The 19,408-nt window shown below is 37.4% G+C and overlaps 1 protein-coding gene across 1 annotated transcript in view; it reads right to left on the reverse strand.

Annotated features, from left to right (window-relative positions):
- Positions 1 to 19,408, reverse strand: part of mast4 (microtubule associated serine/threonine kinase family member 4) — a 103,212-nt gene that overhangs the window by 18,905 nt on the left and 64,899 nt on the right. Inside the window, 12 exon segments of the mRNA XM_062434925.1 lie at positions 637 to 775; positions 902 to 1,110; positions 1,332 to 1,423; positions 1,548 to 1,609; positions 2,733 to 2,865; positions 3,558 to 3,659; positions 4,677 to 4,886; positions 4,983 to 5,058; positions 5,160 to 5,296; positions 8,543 to 8,621; positions 9,440 to 9,509; positions 13,284 to 13,372. Of these exon segments, the coding sequence (XP_062290909.1) occupies positions 637 to 775; positions 902 to 1,110; positions 1,332 to 1,423; positions 1,548 to 1,609; positions 2,733 to 2,865; positions 3,558 to 3,659; positions 4,677 to 4,886; positions 4,983 to 5,058; positions 5,160 to 5,296; positions 8,543 to 8,621; positions 9,440 to 9,509; positions 13,284 to 13,372 (1,398 nt within the window).

A 19,408-nucleotide genomic window follows, 5' to 3' on the forward strand; every position in this document is an offset into this window, starting at 1 on the left:
ATTGCAAGATAATGTCCACTAACAAGATTTCCTGCCAGCTGCTACTTGCATCATCATGGTGACTATATTTGTTTTATTTTTGCACTACATCAAAATCTGTGCAAAACCATAAAGTAACAAGTCTAGTCATAGAAGTAAAAGTTTTTGGAGATGAGAATAACTTTGTGAGAAAAAAAAAGAAAAAAATGTTTTACTTGAAATTGCAAAAATGTCAAAAATGAAAAACTGAATGTGAGAAATAAGGATTAGTGCCATTTTTTCACCTTTGGGATAAAAGAGAAATTAAATGTGTTTTGCCAAATATAATTGCTGGGATTGTTTCAGTTCAGTTGTTACTATTTTGCCCAAAACCTTGACACTGAATTTCAAGCCTGACACTGCATCTTCCCTCCTGGAGTGAAAGCTGCATAGTGAATGTCACCATTTAAAATGTTTTATTTATTTATTTATTTCTGTAATCATACTCAAAATTCATTTCCCAAGTGATGTTATGTTGTCAAAAATGAAAATTCAACTGCTAATTATTGGATGTTGATTGCGGCAGCTCCTGTGTTAATATGGAAGCTTCCCATTATATAGATATAGATATACTGAAAACCAGTTGCACTAGAGTTAAAATTTCATAAAAGGTCTCACTTGTCTGGTTTGAGATCTCTGTGGACGATGCCGTAATTATGAAGATACTCCAGAGCAAGGACCGTCTCTGCAAAGTACATCCTGGCCATATCCACAGGCAGGGGACCCATGTTCTTCAAAAGGGTGGCACAGTCTCCTCCTGTAAAGATCAACGGAGCGATGTTACAGATGTGCCTCTGATGACACACAGGAGACACACTTTTTACTTTTTACTTTGTACTGCTATCCGCCGTAGCGTTACGCTTTAAAACCACCAGCTGCTGACCTTCGACGTACTCCATGACCATGCACAGGTGCCGCCGGGTCTCAAAGGAGCAGTACATGGACACCACAAAAGGGTTCTCTGCGAAGGTGAGGATGTCTCTCTCCACAAAGGCCTGTTGTATCTGGTTCCTCAAGATCAGGTTCTGCTTGTTGATCTTTTTCATGGCAAACCGCTGCTTAGTTTCCTTGTGTCGAACCAAATAAACAGCACTGTGGAAAAAATACAGTGTAACAGTCAGCTAGGGAAAAACACCCTAAAACTGCTTGTAAGTTCTCAAATGTGGGGTTTTCATCAAATCTGTTTTATTGTTCGATGTTTTTAAGGTCTAGTAGAAACAGAAAAAAGCCAGTAGTCCACTCTTCAGCTCTGGGCAGTAACACACCATCTAACCTTAGATTAGATAATCTTGTATGAAATAAGATGTTCTTACCCGTAGGCGCCATTGCTGATGAGTTTTGTCATCTCAAAGTCCAATTCGCAGGGTTTACGTCGGGACCTCAAGGCTGCGCTGAGGCTCTGTGACTTAAGGGCAAGAAGAGAGACAAACACTAAGAACAAATCAAAAAGATAAAATCTGTATTTTGCTGGTGAGCCCTGCGGTAAAGATGGAGAAGATCGATAGAATAATCAATTTCTGAGTGCTTACGGAGTCATCTGTTTCTGGAGTTTCTGCAATCCCGCTGTCGCAGCTGGTCAACTGAGCAATTTCTACAGCGGGAACAAAAAGAAAATACATTTAAAAAAAGATATACTGTAATGAATAAAATAAATTGTTGTGAGTGTGTTATAAACTCATGACTACATGTGAAACCTCTGAGCATGTTCTGCAGTCCAGTTTTTGGAAACAAAGAGACTTAATGTACTATGAGCTAAATGGAAAAACAGCAGGCTTTAGCCTTTATTCACCTATTAGGTTTGAGTTGCTGACTCGAAAACAATCTGAATTGAGAATAAATGGTGCGGCAATGAGACGTGTTAACACTAACACATGTCCAACACCCATTTTGAAAATCACTGCTGCAGAACAAGTGCTCATTATAAACCACCTTGCATCTTTTTTTTTTTGCATATATGCCAAAGTCCATGTGTGTAATTTCACAAGGGGGTGTTTGTCTTATCCCCGGAGAGCCTGTAACCACATTTCTGCTGCTATTTAACATCTGTCCTTCCTTGTAGGTTTGCTTCAGGCACTGGGCAAAAACGAAACATAGCAGACACTCAGGGGAAATGAAGGGAGAGATGGGCTGATGAGCCAGCCTGTGTGGATCTGTATAAGGTCTGCGGGGAGGCCATTCCTTTCTAATTAGTCATAATGAATGTTGTTGGTTAGTGAATCTGGAGAGGCGGAGGGTCATTAGAAAGACAGTCTGTTCAGTGCAGGACATTAGTCAATAGTATCTTTGTCTTTTAGTTCCCTCCACAGCTTAATGCTTTCATTCCTTTACTGCCTCACCACAACACTCACCTTCTATTCAGTTTAGTCATATTTACTGCATCACTGCCTGATATTACTCAAGTAATAGTAACAGTTATACTCAGCACTTCAGAGGAATCATATAAGATGAGAAATACTTGTAGAGATGTATTTGATCACTTTTTACAAACCCTACAGAAGATGAAACTGTGACTCTCTGCTCCAGTGATGCTGAAAAATAGCTTTTTATATATTAAAGGCATTACCAGGAGGAAAAGCCAAACATTTTCCCCGTATTTTATAATAACGCCATTTCATAACGTTGCAGCTTTTCTAGCTACGTGGATAAAGACACTTCCTTGCAAAAGATTTGTGTCTTTTATTTGTCAATGATAAAAAAAAAAAAAAAATTTGTACCTTCCAGAGGATCTCGTGTGAGTCCCAGCTGGCTGATGATATAACGTGGGATGTCAGTTTTGATGCCCTGGCCCTCTTTCGCGTGTCCCTCAGCGGCCTCCAAAAGGTGGTAAAATTCTTCAGGGTCGAACTCCTGGAGACATAGCACACTTTAGTATATTCTGGTATGAACGATGTCTAAAATAAAAGTATTATTAAGCCTGTAGCAGCATGGTAGCCTCATTTTCTAACATCTTAGTGATAGTTTAGTCTATTTTATGTGCATTATATGATCTATGGGATCGTGTAGCAGCTCTGATCAAGATAGTGAAAAACAGTTTAGTAGTTTGTTTAACTTTATATCATTTATGAATGCATATAGTTGCTAAGAAAGAGCTGGATAATCTAAAATGTACACTACCTGTTCAAATATGATGTGAATTGTGACGTTTTAAGTTAGAAAAAGGTCTGTAATGATCCAAGGTTTGAGTTTGAGTAAATTGAAATTATCTAATAATCCTGCACACATCTCCACTCTATTCACATTGTTACTGTCCTCAGATCATCACCAGGCAAATTCTTATGATGATAGATGTGCATTTTGCATGATAAAGGTGTGGCCGTGAGTGCAGGTGATTTTTTTTTGTTCTTTCACAGTCACTCAGAGTTCTGATGCAAGTCTCTAAAAGACTTTCTAGAGTGCAAGAGCTTTGTAGTAGTTCTTACCATCTGGGTAAGCAGATAAATAGTTAAATTATTTAAAAATGTATTATGCTAAGCACCCTGACTCAGACTTTAGCAGGGTGTGACCTATATTAGAGTCGAGTTTAGTGATTTAAAACGTACCAGACATTCCAGGAGTCGAGCGGGTCGAGCTATGACGATGAGGAGCTTCTTCACCACCTCTCTGATGAAGTTCACCTCCTCGCTTTCTGACCTCTCTGTGGACTACACGGCAAACAACCAGAGAAGAGACAAGACCTCAGTATTTCACATGTTGTTGTGTACTGGTTCAGTACATCAGTATTATTTATATATATATTTTTTATATTTTTTCATACAATAAAAACATTACAAAAGGAGTCAGTGCATGTGTCTAATTTCCGGAAGTACTGGAAATCAAACTACACGATATCACTGACCAAATACCTTGATATCAATATTGTGACAGAATTGTAAGGATGATTATATATGCTTTCACAAAATATTTAAACAATGAGATTATTGCTCAAAAATCATCAGTAATGTGGACATAATGACTAAATGTGCAAAGGCAAATAATAAATAAAATAAATAATAATAAATTTACTGTAATGCAGCTTTTAAAAGTCACTTTTCAAGATTATATCTGAATCACTTTATTTAAATCACTTCTCAAAACTTGTTTCTACAGACTAGCTTTTATGTGATGTTTGTTTATTGGTACTGTCTTTTATTCCATTTTATTTTACTTTATCTCATTTTATTTAATTTATATTATATGTATCCTATATTTTTCATCTCTTTACTGTTTTTCATTGTCCTCTACCTTCATCTTGTCAATTTCAGTCTTGTTACTGCTCTCTGTTTTGTGTGTCTTGCTTTGTATTGTACTGCTTTTGCTTTGTGTCTGTCAAAGCACGTTGTAAACTTTGTTATCGATATATTGTCCAGCCCTACTTTCTGGCATCCTGAGAAACATGTTAAAAATCATTATTTCCTCCAGGTGTTTTAAAACAGTCTACCAGCAGTGAGTGTGACTTATTACCTTCTGGGTTTTTCAAACATTGCTGGGTAGGTATTTTTTGAAAAATGCTTTGCAGCGTGATTTGAATACATTAGTAATACATGAGAAGCACAAACTGGGACACGTCATTAACACAGTTTCCACATTTCCACACAATCTATTTTTCAGAAAGCCAACACTCATCAGTGTTTTGATGAACTGATTTCGAAAACATCACTGATTTCTCAAGACGCGCTCACCTCCTGAACGAGCCTCTCGAGCTTGTCAGTGAGCTCGCAGAAGTAGCTGGAGGTGATGAGTCCTAGTCGGCTCTTCTCCAGACAGTCACGGGCCAGTTCAATTATCTGGTGGTGGGCGAAGCCGAGCACACCATCTGCCAAAGGGAGGACGTTCTCTGGAGAGTTACTGCGGATGATCTCCTGAATCCTTTCCTCCATCTGAGCCGTGGCCTGCAGTGAACAAATAGGGAGGTGCAAGTTTTGATAATGCAGAAAAATAATGACTGACCACACATGACTGTGGCTAAATTATGGTGAGCCCCTTACCTTTGGAAACCGCTCCTTGTAGACGTGATTCATCATAATAATCTCATGGTCATAACATGATGGAGATCGCCCAGGGCTGAAAAAACAAATTGGATTGAAATCAGCTGCTGAGTGGTTTGAAGGGGTATGCATTACCATATGAAGATAATGTTCCATTTGTGGAGGTAAAAACAATACCTGAGACTGCGAGAGCGGGGTCGCATGGCCGTCGCTCTGCGGCATTCGTCCCCGGAGATGCTCTCAGTGCAGAAGTGCTTGGAGAGGAAGTGCAGTTCATCGGGCGTAGGCTGGAAGGGCAGCTGGTGCAGCTTCTCCTGTGATGAACAGGATGACTGGAAATGAAACAAATATATATTCAACATGAAAAGAAAAAAAAAAGAGATGGCAAATTTAGATATGGATAAAAAAAACAAAAGAAAACAAAAAAAAACATGCCAGCAGCAGACAATCCTGTGATTTGGTAGTTTGACCTTATGTAATCCACAGGTAACAGCTGCATTTAAAAGGAATAGTTTCATAAGATTTAAAGGAAATGTGCTTTTTCGCTTTCTTGCTGAGAGTAGAATGAAGAGACTGATACCCTGTTAGCTTAGCTTAGCATAAAGACTGGAAGTAGGAGGAAACAGCTAGACTCAATTTTTATGGATCCCACTACTTTTCTTAGCGAGTCCTGCCTTACTCTGCCTCTCATTGGCTTACCGTGATATTCTTACCCTGACTATAACCAGGGAGGAAAAAGCCTAGAAAAGCAGCGAGATCCATAATAAAGCAGCTAGCTTGGCTCCGTCTAAAGGTTACTACTATTACTATACTACTATTATTACTATCAAGTTTACAGCTGAGTAACTAACAATTAATATATAATTCGTTTAATTCACAGTGACCAAAATTACAATAAACAGACGGAGCAAGAAAGCAAAGGAACAGATTTCCCAAAACTATTCCTTTAAAGTACTTTAAATAACCATGTGTACTGTGAACTCCCAGTAACACATGAAACAGTGATTTATAAAACAAATAACTCAGAAAAAATGATATAAAATAATTTCACTACACTCATAGGTTCATGTTTAACCTATATGAATGTGTGACTGCTGCTCTGTGTTTATAGCTGTTTTTTCAGCTAGTGTTTTAATTCAGTGACCTGTGTATGTAGGTAATGTGGTTATGTATAGGTTATATGCTTCTTTATCATTTTTTATAATCTTTTAAGCTTTTCTTTTTCCCATTTCACCACTGCATCAATGGGGTTTTACGTCACCATTCTATTAAAATGTAAGGCACACTGAGTTTCCATGTAATGAAATGTGCTGTATAAATAAAGCTGCCTTGTCTATGCAAATTACAGAAGCCCCAGAAAAAAAGGGGAGAAAAATCCTGATGATGGGCTAATGTTTGCGTTACATTTACAATTTATTAAAGAAATCTGCACTGAATAATTCAACTGTGAGCCTCACTATTACCACATGGCAAACAATAGTGATTGTTTCTATTGACTCATGACTGATGTTTAAAATCGACAAAACAAGAACATGCTTCCGCCAATAGATGGTGTAAATTGCAGGAAATGACTAAATACTGAACAACCCCCCCCCTCCAAAACAAACACACACACAACATGAATACAGGCAATTCTTAATCACCATGCCACTTTGCAATTCCTGTAAATGTATTAGTGTTGTGTGTGGGTGTACATTTATTGTATGTAAACGCTCTGTAGCTCTGTTTGCTTCCAATAAACGAGGATGCTGATATTTACACTTAACAGTTTTCTGTCAGAGTGAAAGTCATAGAGACAGAGAGAGATGTTCATTTTGTGTTTATATCCATTTAGTTTTCTTGTGTAAAATGTGATTATTCAAACATATGTAATATAAAATAATTAAACTTTAAACATTCATGCCATTAAAGCTTATATGAATTAGAGCTGTAGACAGAGGAAGTAGGTACAATAAGAAAGAGGAATGTGTGTGTGTGTGTGTGTGTGTGTGTGTGTGTGTATTTTGTTGGTGTGTCGTGTTTACTGCAGTACGAATCTTTGCATCTCATACAGAGTTGCTTGTTCACTCTTCACACGCAGCCTCTGAGAATTGTAGTTGCTGCTGTGGGCGAGTCACACATGTGAACACAGCCGACATGACGAATACTAAACTCCATGTGAAAGTCATTTTTAAAATTTGTTCTTCACGGTGACTTAAAGAGATGTTTATTTGACCAACTCTCAGTGAATTTGGGTTTAACAGGGGGCAGAACGATGAATAGTTTTTTCCAAATTTGAAAGAGGTCAATTTTCAAATCACACAAGCTGTGATTACATAATCAACCATGTCTTTACATCTGTAGCAAGTTAAAGTTTTAGCTGTCAGTGAGTTGGTGAAACAACAAACAGCCTGCTAAATATGTTTACTCTTACGATGCCTACAGATTTAAGAGATTTAAGCTTAATCCTATAAGTTTATTGCAAGCCACACTGTGTGACATGGATCTCATAAACTTGGGTGCAATATCAAGTTTTATGTATGCAGACTCTATGATGATCACACCTACTGAATCGTAGGCTACGATGCAAGTCAACATACAAGAAAACACCATCAACTGTGCGTCATCCATCCGCCGCATTACAATGAAGCTAAGCAAGAGCTGCACCCGAGCAAAATGTCCCTCTTGGTGCGGTCATGGTAACAGCTGAAGGACACATCATACAAACAAAGGCTTCGGCCGCCACAACTCAACAAGATTTTCATCTTTGTTTGAATACCAAACATTTCACTTTGCTTGTTTTACCTCCACCATTGAATGTAACAGCTTTACATTCCTATAGGTTGTTAAGAAGATGTGAGCTGTAGCAGATGGTTTTCCTTACATTTATAAAAAGGCCATGTTTGAACCTCTCTCACAGTGCGTAGTAAGACCATAGTTATGCAGCCATGACGAAAGATATTGCCATGTTTCTTTCACTTTGGTCATCTTTCATCTTGGACAGCCCAAAATTACACAGTGTACACCCGGCTTTATGCACACCAACGTCTGTTTAATTACTTTGGTTTTGTGGAAGTAGGAACATTACTCTTCCATCATTTTTTATGTTTGAAAAAAATAAGGATTGGACTATGTCCTTATTTTTTTGTTCAGATTGTATAAACCAATAGCGTTGTACGTTTCTTTCTATATAAATGATCTAGGTGACGACCTCATGCCAATTTCAAAGAAGCCAGTAGCTTAGCTGTTGTGGAGTATAAATAACTGAGTCAATGTTTTAAGCATATCACCTTAAGCTAAAGTAAATTCAGACGTCCATGATTCAGGGTTAGGGTTTTAGGGAAGCTGCTTGTCCTTCCAGTCTATTGATTCAGTCATAATTATACTTGAATTTTACAGAGTAATGTTAAATACATCAAACAACTAATACATCTGTGGTACTCTGGTAGGACATCAGCATTAAGTAACAGCTATTATGTAGAACACAAACGGTTCTTTAGTTCTGCTTAGCTGCAATGGATTAGTTGCATTTCCTGATGCCAGAAGAGTAAGATTGGACTGGGTGAGTATGTGATGCTTACAGAGACGGTGGAGCTGGGTGTGTTGGTTCCATAACCAGATGAGGGAAGGGAGGCCAACGACCAGCGGCGACCATCAGTCCTGTCACACAACAGCAAAGACAAAAAAATACATTTTTAGGTTGTTTTTTAACAATGCCAGTAAGAGAGAATAATCTATCAGACACATTCTTAATACAAATAGGTCGGTAGAAACATGAAATATGCTCCCAATTTCCATGTTTGTACTGACAAGATGTGAAATATCTCCAACAATCTCAGTGATTGCATGGTTGTAGATGAATGGTGACCTTTTTCTGGTTCCAAATGAAGTTACATTATACACAGAGGCAGAAATTGGAGAAATGATAAGGTAACTGAATGTGGAACTGAAACTAGATGCCAGAATGATGTGAAAGGAAACTTTCAAAAGAGGGTTTTAAGAGTTAAGGCAAGACAAACTAATGAAGGGGGCTATAGACTCTAGAGTGTACTTGACAAATGTAGGGTTATGAACATTCAGGGGTAAATAAATGGAAGCCTAATGTGAAGTTACCTGTCTGCTCTGTGGCAATGACTGTGGATTATAATAAAAATACACAATTAGATAATATCATGTTGGCAAATGGTACAAAAGAAACACATTTGTGTTGCTAATTTTGAAAACAAAGAAAGGCTTTTGAGATGCAGAGGATTTTGGTTACTATTTTGGTAAAGGCACAGAGGCTATTTCAAATGCATGTCTTTACTGCCTACGACACAGAGCACGGCAGCTTTAAATATTTAAAAAATATATCTGTTTCTGTCTCCATCTGGTCTTTTTCAGATGGCAACAGGCACAGGAACTGGATTCAACAGGATTGTTCTATTCTGGCTGATTTGTTCAGCTGTAAATCACGTAAATATGCATGCTTGTGTTACCTTCGTGCAAAGGAGAAATGAGCAGAGGCACTAGGAGAGAAATTTCTAGGGCTGTCTTGAGGACTTGTTCCTGTAAGAAAAAAAACACAGAAAAGAGAGAGAGAGATTTAGAGAAGATGAATCTAACAGAGTGAAACAACCAGAAAGCAGAAAACTTCAATCAGAGTTGATTACAACTTCAGTTTGCAGCCAAAGCAAAGAATGTCAAACTACTGACGACTGCATTACTACAAATCACAATCAACATTGCAAAGATGTTCCAAAGACCTAATTTTAAGTCATTTTCCTATATAAACGCAACATTATTTATTTATTTATTTATTAACATATTTGAAACATTCCTTGAAATATTCCCTAAATGATGAAAACTGAATGTACAATTTGTGAGTGAAATCTATGGAAATTAGTATTTATTCACACTTATTCAGGTGAGATGGAGCTATAGTTTAGCCAATTCGAGCTTGAGTGAAATGAGTTGTATTAACAGAAAGTTTAATGAAAATGTAAGATTATTTTACCTATTTATTAATGTAAATATGACTTGTGCAGTCTAGAAGATGTCATTAAGTTTACTGTCACACAAGAAAACTCACAATTTAGAAACTGAAACTAAGCCATATTTGCTTGAGTAATAAGTAATTATCGATTTTCCTAATCAATACTAATCATTTTTGTGTTGATTGAGCGATTCATCAACTAAATGTGTCAACTCTACACTAACAGTTCCTGGTGACAGTTAAATCTTCTTCTTTTTTTTTCTTTTTTTTTTACCATAAAAGGACATTTATCTTATATAGTTTGATAACACCTAGCTTTAAAGGATCAGTGCATCTACTGTGGGTTTAAAACTGTCTGAGAACACTTTGGTGCTAATCATCAGTCTAATAAAGTAAGTTGAGTGCATAGTTTTGTTTTCGATATCTCACAGTACATCTCTACAGTACACTGGATTCATGAAAGTAAGAAGGTCAGTAGCCCGGTAAACTGCACACACCCACAGCTCATTCCAGCGTATTGCTTTCACCAGCCGCATATTCACTGAACGCAGAGTTTTGTGGGCAGCCGAGCAGAATCTCTCACCCTGCCCTCCACTCGCCAGTAATAGTAAAACGGTATGCTTTGACTAATGTGTTTTTAAAAGCCTCTCGGTTTTCACTCAGCATGCCAACGTGTGTCTTGACTCTAAATATCAGACATATAACCCCTGTTAGCAGCGTACGGTAGTTTAATACTCCCTTCTCACTGATCTCAAATGGTTGAACTTCTGAGAGACAAGTGATTTGCTTTGCAAATGTGATAGTTGTAAACCTACTACGCATCTGACAGGCACACAACTCATCAAAACTGCCTTGATGTTACCATAGACATGCAAGTGCCCGAGAAAGTGGTGCAACTTTTATGTGGATTTTTACTAAAATGCAGATTAAACTGTGATCTATGAATGCACATAATGGCAGCTGAGGTCAAGGTCAATGAGGAAAATGGAAAAAAGAAGAGCAAACAGATGATAATCTATAGAGAAACTTATAAGATGTATTATTTTTAATGGCTATATACTGTAGCACTTTATGGTTTAAAGAAGATGATTTGCACCTAAAGAAGTAAAGTAAAGTTAAGTATCTACACCATTTTTCAAATATGCCTGCAGGACTTTTAATTGTATTTACATGTCATTTTATTTTGCCATGTGTTGCTTTTATATTCTGTCTTGATGCATGTCATGTTTTATGTAAAGCACTTTGAATTGTCTTGTTGTTGATATATGCAATATATATATACACATTTGCCTTGCCTTGCCTTGCCTTTACCTACACTAGTAATATCCACACACTATTTCCTTGTTGGTTATAGAAGCTTTGGGCCACTGAACACATTAAACTGTTGGGACTTCCTGAAAGGCACCAATTAGCTGTTGTGTTTCCAAAACCCGTAATGCTAAAACGAGCCTATGGTCCAGCATTAATCAGACATAATTACATCCGTCACTAAGGGAGCGACACAACGGTTAATTAACCAGAAGCCAATGTACAACGCTACCACCTCCAGTGATGATAAAGACGGGACTTTTCCATGCTGCGGAAGAACGTTAGAGTTGTTCTTCTTACTGATGAATGTCACCTCTTTAATTGCATTTTAATCTTAATCATGACCAATTAAAGATGATAACAACTTCCTTTGGGAGCTGAGTCTGCACCTGAACAGACAATACAGATGACCTAGTTTATGATAAGAATATTAAGCTGAAGTTTGTTGTTCAATATTGGATTTTTAGACTCGGTAGTCGCTGGCATTCGAGTGTGGTGCTACTGATTATATTACAAATTAGTATTACACCTTGTTTCACTTCATTTTAATGCTTGTTTGATATGTGTTATTACACATGCTTGTATTTATGTATGTATGTATGTATGTATGTATGTATGTATGTATGTATGTATGTATGTATGTATGTATGTATGTATGTGCATATGTATGTGAATATGTCTGTAACATTATTTTTTGCTTACTTTTGATTTTCATTGCTTTTGGTGCTGATAACAGCTAATCGGGATTCAAATAAATAACAGAGCTGCAACTACTGATTATTCTTTATTATCAATCAATATGTTGTTTATAAGTTTGGTCTATAAAATGTCAGAAGATGGTGAACAATGTTGTTGTTGTCACTGGGCACCAAGCACTTCACCAAGATGCAACCTAAAATGTCTTATGTTGTGCTCAAGGCCCCAAAACCCAAATATATTCAGTTTACAATCACAGCAGATTAAATAAACCAAAAAAACCGACACAAAATGAATACACAGTTTAATTTCCTGTCGATCGGCTAATCGATTAATATGCTTATTGTTGCAGCTCTGTAAATAAATAAAATACATACTTTGGCTGTAAAGAACATCTTCTGACAGGGATGACATAAATTAAGTTTCAAGATAATGCAATTTATAAAATATACACCTGACATGCTGAAGAAAATCAGAGTTCAGAGCAAAACCTTAAAATCCACGTAGAAACACTCATAATTGTTGTACAACACCATTGTTTACATGAATGTTCCCAGGTATGCAACTGCTGTAAAAGGATGTTTTTCTTACCTTTGGCACCAATATTACGTCTGAGCCACAGTGTTAGGTCCTCCCAGAGTACAACACACTCATTACCAACAACATTGTGGCTTTCTGAGTCTGAGTCCATCTTGAAGACTGGGTCCCCCCTTTCGCTATGTTAGGAATACAGACTGAAAGCTGAGAGTTGCGGCTTTGCTTTTGCTGACCAATGCCAGGAAATAAAACGCCCTGTGGTAAATGAGGCCTCCCCTCCCTCTGCTCCTGTGCATTTCCTCTCTGCAGGCCACCACTTCCTCACCCAGGACAATCACAGAACCTCTACTTGACACCGCACAGTTCGCTCTCACCAAAAACGACAGAATTATCCTGATAAACATTACTATTAAATGAAATTACTACTTTTTAGAGCTTTTCTATGCTATGCCTTAACACAAGCCACTACTTCTTATGCTGTTATGGCCTACAAATAATATTTAATTTGTGCACAAACTGCATTATTATGCATTTGATTAAATCAATATTGTATAAGAGTGCCAAATAAGGGCTTTAATTTGATAAAAAGCTATGGTGAAAGAAACAGGAGGACTTTACAGACATCTACTGTGTTGTTTTCTAAACTACTATTTTTTTCCCTCTTTGCATCACACAATGGACTGCATTCCTGTTAGAGAACATTGTGAATTAATGGCTCCCCACCCCTTGTGTACCAGCATGTGTTTCTAGCTCTGGGGCACATCACACACACACAAACACAAACACAAACACGCACATACACTTACCTGTAAGAGATGAGAGGGGCGAATGAGGTCGCTGTAAACCTGACGACTGTCCGCTTCCTATCAGGCTTTTTCTGTTGCTCGTTCTGCAGCTGGGAAACCACAGAGGCAAATATTAGATCAGGAAAACTGGACAAAGAAACAGCTTATGAGAACATTTATTTATTTAAATCTGAACTCATATTGCACAAAATGACTAAAAAACAAATTTACAGCAAACAGAGATTCAAGTTAAAGAAGCCTTTTTAACACAGTGGACTAATGGGAACCAGCAGAAGAGGGATATCTGTAAGCAAAGAAAGGCTGCAACTCGATAAACTAAATATGAAATTCAACCAACACTGAATACTTGTTGAATATCACTGAAATGATAGCACTGACATATTTTACTTTAAAATCATCTTATTTAAATTCATGTGGTTTGAATCCCCCTCTTACAGAAGATAGTTTCAAGTAGTAGATTATCAAAAATCAATAATGTTTTTTTAGGGTCCATGAATTCAGATACAAAATATATAAGGGTCCAATATACATAAATTCTTTACGTTTCTTAATTTCATTTAGCCGACCTCAGATCTAAAAATATAAGTCAAGAAGAAGAAACATAAACTTGCTCAGATTTGATTTAATAAATTAACCAAAACACAAATATTCAAGATGAGAGTTTCAAACTTGAATGATAATTAATGGAGTCTGAATGGACTTAATCAGACTTATGTCAGGTGACGTTCTCTCAGTCATGTGATCCAACAAAGAGAAGATCAGCATTGCTTTACTTTAATGTTTAAATCTAAGTTTATAGTAGTAGAGTACTTTAGTGTTCCCCTTGTAGCAGTGAGTGAGTCGACAGGTGCTTCCATCATAGGCTCCACCAAAGCCTACTCTGTTGCTACTGTTGTGGTTGTAAAAGAGTAGATCAATTTGTCTTACGCACCACACAACAGCCACGAAATGAGGGTCTGATAACATTTGGAAAGTCTAGAAGACTTATCCCCATTCAAGTTATCATAGAGCTAACTGGAAGTTAGAAGTCTGGTGCACATGCTCTGCCCATAGAGCGTAGCCAGTATGCATTCATCAGCACATGAATGTTAAACCCAACACTGGATTAAAATCTTAAGCATATTGTGAAATTCAGATTTATCTGATGGTGATGAGCTTTATCAGCATTATGTGAACTTGTTAGGCGAGAGCTAAAATGTAATGTACTTTCACTTATATGCAAAACTTCCAAACTGCAGGTTTGGTACTGTATGTGTGGATACATAAACATATACTGTATACTAACCCTGTTTATGTATATTATGGCCTTTTTTTTGCTTCCTTAAATATATTCTTCAAACTGTTTAAAACATATTAGAGATAGTTAATCTTGACTAATCTTTATTCATAAACAAAAACACTCAATGCCATTTATCTACTGACAGCTTTGACTTGTCTATACCATCTCAATAGTGCATAAAAAACAACCCCCGCAACCACTTTAAACATGTAATTATGTTTATGGAATATATTTCCAACCAAACACTATATTATACTGTTAAAATATGCCCTCAAGATGATATACTGGCCCAGACACATCACCATAGCAGTCATTACGCCTACAGTAAATATTTGCACACACAGCATCATAAAAAGACGACAGAGCATCTTGGTTCAGTGTACAGACTCCAGGATGCTTTTAATGTTTGTTGGTCATATTAATACAGACCTGTGCCTCACAAGGAGCCGCTGTAATCAACAACATGTGACTCATAATTGTAGCCTCGCTTTTAACCTTGAGAGAAAAATGAAGTATTTCGAAGGAAAAGTTCAGTCTCGACGTTCAATGTCCTGATTAGACATGGGTTTATACTTTCAAATTAGAGGCTCTCAGTGGAAACACATAACGCCTGAAGAACACGAATCCACTTCAAGGTCAGAGACTCAATGACTTCCCGTTACATAACCTCTTCTGAGAGCTGAACCGTTTCCAGCTGAATTTTTAAGATGTTAATTCCAGTCCTGTGCATAGCACAAAACGCCACAAAAACAAATGCTCCAGTTTTCTCCGCATTGTTTGAACAGTGAAGCTAATAGCCGAAAAGATCTCTCTGTACTACAGTGATACAGATATAGAGAAAGCATCAATGTGGGACAGAGATAAAAGAGAAAGGGAGAGAGAGAGAAAGAGAGAGAGAGAGAATGTCAGGCAGTCACAGGTGCAGCTCGCCTGGCTGTGTGTTGCAGCATGGATCGTACAGAACAATCAAATGCACATGGGCTTCTGCAATGATGCAGAAATGCATGAGCAGGCAGTCTTCATCTCTTTGTCAACACACAGCAGCCCTGAGAGCTTCAATGTCACGTCGACAATAGTGAGGAGTTTGGCTTTTTTTTAAATTAGCGTTGATAACGTTGTCTAAAAAGCTCTTGACACTCCATCCTTCTCTACATTACTATGATTAAAGGTGGATAAAAAAAACAAACTATTACAATACCTAAAGTCAGCATTGAGACTTCTAATAGTTGTAAGATATCAGGTAGAACAATCAAGTGTTATCTAGTTTGTTTTTCACATAATTTAAGCTGCATTTAAAAAGGTTTTAGCCCGGGAAAATCAAGACCGAAGTGTTTCTGAAACTGCTTAAAAAGCCAAAACCGTCAATGTGCCTCCAGCAGATTATTTATTCTTCTTTAGCAAACAACACATTAATGTTCTATGCAAAAGTTAATGATACTGCATTAAACTGCAATATCAAATTAATGAGATTTCGCTCCTCATAATTAAAATCTGCAAGTAATTTATTCATTAAATATAAAAAATGCCAGTGAATCTGCCTCAATAAAGCTGATTTAGCCAGGTTAGCATTTGGTGTTTTTTGTGTTGTTTGTGCAGTGAGTGCCCAATATTTACTGGGCAAATACACAAATCCGACCTGGCAAGACATTATTTGATTTTTTTAGTACATTTTTGGAGCACTTTTGTGCCGTTATTACAGTGTTGGCAGTAGAGAGATGACAGGAAGTCGGGATTATAGCGAGATGTTGACACGCAACAAAGGTCCCTGGCTGGACTCGGTCGAACTGACACTGTTAACTCCTGGACTGTCAGGGGCTTTAGAGCACTGAAGACAATGCTGTTAACAAATGCTCACTCAACATAGTGTCAGTGTTAGTAACGTCTTACCATTTATCCAGTAGTATACGTTTTTTAGTTCAAGCACGCTGTCTCTCAGTAGATAAATATTGCTAACAGTTATGTAACGTTGCCATTTCATGAGATATGCCAATATGTCTCCTGTATAAACAAGTTAATGTTGCCACTTATTGAATTGCTACTTTCAAGTCTAACAAGGAGTTGTAATGCATTTCTTACCCTGCTAAATTAGTCATATAACATGAAATATTGCTCATGACACTAGCGAGTAAACCACTGTGCTAATAAGTTGATGATCTTTCATAGTTTGCAGGATTTGAGCAGACAACAGTGAGCCGACTGTAAGACTGAACATTATATATTCTGTTTTTATCCAGACAATAAATGGCAGCACACAGGACTCTCCTCATTAATTCTTCCATCCAACAACAACACAACGCAGAGCCAAGACGTTTAGAGTAGTTGCATCAAGTTACATTAGCAAAGGTTGATTGATTGACAGAAAATTCATCCATCATGCAGATATCACAGCACAATATCACCTTAGGCTCTATAAAACTATATAGGCGTGTTTCACTGTTTCTAATTAATTGATTAATCAAGAAAATGATCCTCAGATTACCTGATAATGATAATAATCAGTAGTTGCAGCCATACTAAGAGTTAAGTAATTTCTGACTTGCAAATTCAATGTGATGTGATGTGCACAAAGGTGTAAGGTGATTTTATCAACACTATATTGAGATTTCTGAATTTAATAGTATCAGAAATTGTGCATTATGTAATGTTGCATACTGCAGAAGTCATGCAACAGTGGACAGGATGTGTTTTTGAAAAGTTCAGTTAGTTTCTCTCAGTTTGAGTCATGTGTGGAGAAGACTTAAAGCCTTTTTACCAAAACTGTAAATGACTTAACTAGAGGAAAAAACAAACTTAAGTACAATTTATAGACAAATTCTGAGGTCAGTCTCACTGTCACCTGTTTAAGCAGCGAGGATATACCTGCTTAGATAGTGACAATGTACCAGTGAAGTATCCCAAGTGGCTTGTAGTCCCCCTGCAGTTGTGTTGCAGTGACAAAAAACAAATTAATCTCCCTAAATCAAAAGGGAAACCCTGTTTTGACTGAAAGCCCATTCAATCCTTGCTTACTCGAGTGGTTTCTAGGGCCATCCCCTGCAATCAGGAGTGTGGACACACGCCATGAATCATTTATCACAATGGGGAGGGCGTGAATAATATCTGGTACACAGGTGCTCAGTCAAAGAGGATCAGTTTTAACGAGATCTATTTATACCCTCTCACTGTGGATCAGGCCAAGAGAATGCCACACTGCTGCCCAATCAACCCTCTTGTTGCTTCACCCTCTGACTACCCATCCCAGTGTATCCCCTGTTAGAGAGCTGAGTGCCACTCACAGAGACATTAAGAGACCGCTGTGGGATTACTTTACCAAAAAAAAAAAAGAAAAAAAAAGCCATAAGTAATCATTGCAAGCAGGCCAACTTCGTCACATCTGATGCTAAGCTTTGGTGGAAGCACCTCTGTGGCCGGAAAGGCTGAGTGCACGGAGGGGGGGAGGCGGGCGGGAGGGGAGGAATCATGTTGGTGTAGTGAAGCTTTACAGGGGGATAAAGGAGCTCTAGGCGAAGATGATAGGGAGAAAGTAGGACAGTGTTGTATGCTGTACTGCAGTTGTGTGAGATTCCTGGAACGGCTCCATATGAGGTTAAATACAAAACCCTCAATCTCATCAAACCACTGTTGTTATTCACATGAACTAAACACAAGCATAGCTATAGATCTCTTTTGACTATAATACTCTATAAAAAAATGTGTTTAGATGGAGATACCTACTAATCAGAGCAAAATGGTTAAAATGTTTATATTTACCTTATATTTTACATTAATCTACATAACTCTACAGTATCTTTTATTTATTACAAAGTAATCTCAATCTGTCAAAGACAATATCTCAGATTTACACTTGCTTGCTTATTTTGGGTAAGGGGAAGAGGCAAAAATAGATGAAACCCTTTGATTTTCAACACTCCAGATACATTTTTTTTTTTTTTTTTTTTTTAAGTGTCTGATCCTGACCCATGTCAACTAAAAGCCATGATTAATCTTTTTCACTTCTGCCAGTTTCGATGCCTTGTCAGAGCTGTCAGGTGAGCTGACGAAGTGCAATGCCACATAAATTGCTGCTCCTCTCTTGACAAACCCAAATTCAAAGTCAGACATATGACACACTGCTCTATTAATAGCATTTTTTAAAAAGTGGACCACTCAGGTAAAAAACACTGCAGCTTGTGTTTGTAGCTGCTGAAGAAAGCTGTTTCCTTTAAGCCACTGTCATTCTCCACATCTGAAGATGTACAGAACAGTATTACATAGCTTTAAACGGACTCAGCCTTGACATGTCTGTTGTGTTTTTTTTTAAGCTGGAGGGGAGCTTATATTTCCTCTCAAATCACATATTTTACTTGGTACATTCATCATGGTTCTTACATCTTTCATTTTCTATTTTGACTTGTCAGCTGCATGTATTACTAAATGTACAGTGTCTTACATAGGTTAACCATCAAATATAGTAAACTTATAAACTTATATGATAATATTGAGATCATGACTTCATGCACGAGTGGAAGAAAGGATGTTAATGTAATGTTTAGTGCTTTTTTGAAGGGTGAGGGCCACTCAAGCTGTTTTCCTTGTAGTTTAGGGAATCAATGGTCATACGTAACGAAACTTCCCATCTGTTCTCAATATTTGTACATATTAAATTAATTATGACATCATCCTTACAGTCATTGCAGCGAAACCTGGCAGTGACCTCTGAGACGTTTCATTGTCAATATCCTGCAAAATCTGACAGTGGTTTACAAATGAAAGAAATATCTATGCACTGAGGCAAGATGTCCAAAACCAGCCAGTATTTCATTTTAAGCTTTTCAGCACTATAAAATAGGTCAGTACAGGGATTAAA

The sequence above is a fragment of the Scomber scombrus genome, chromosome 15 (genome assembly GCF_963691925.1).
Source record: "Scomber scombrus chromosome 15, fScoSco1.1, whole genome shotgun sequence".
Lineage (NCBI taxonomy): Eukaryota > Metazoa > Chordata > Actinopteri > Scombriformes > Scombridae > Scomber > Scomber scombrus.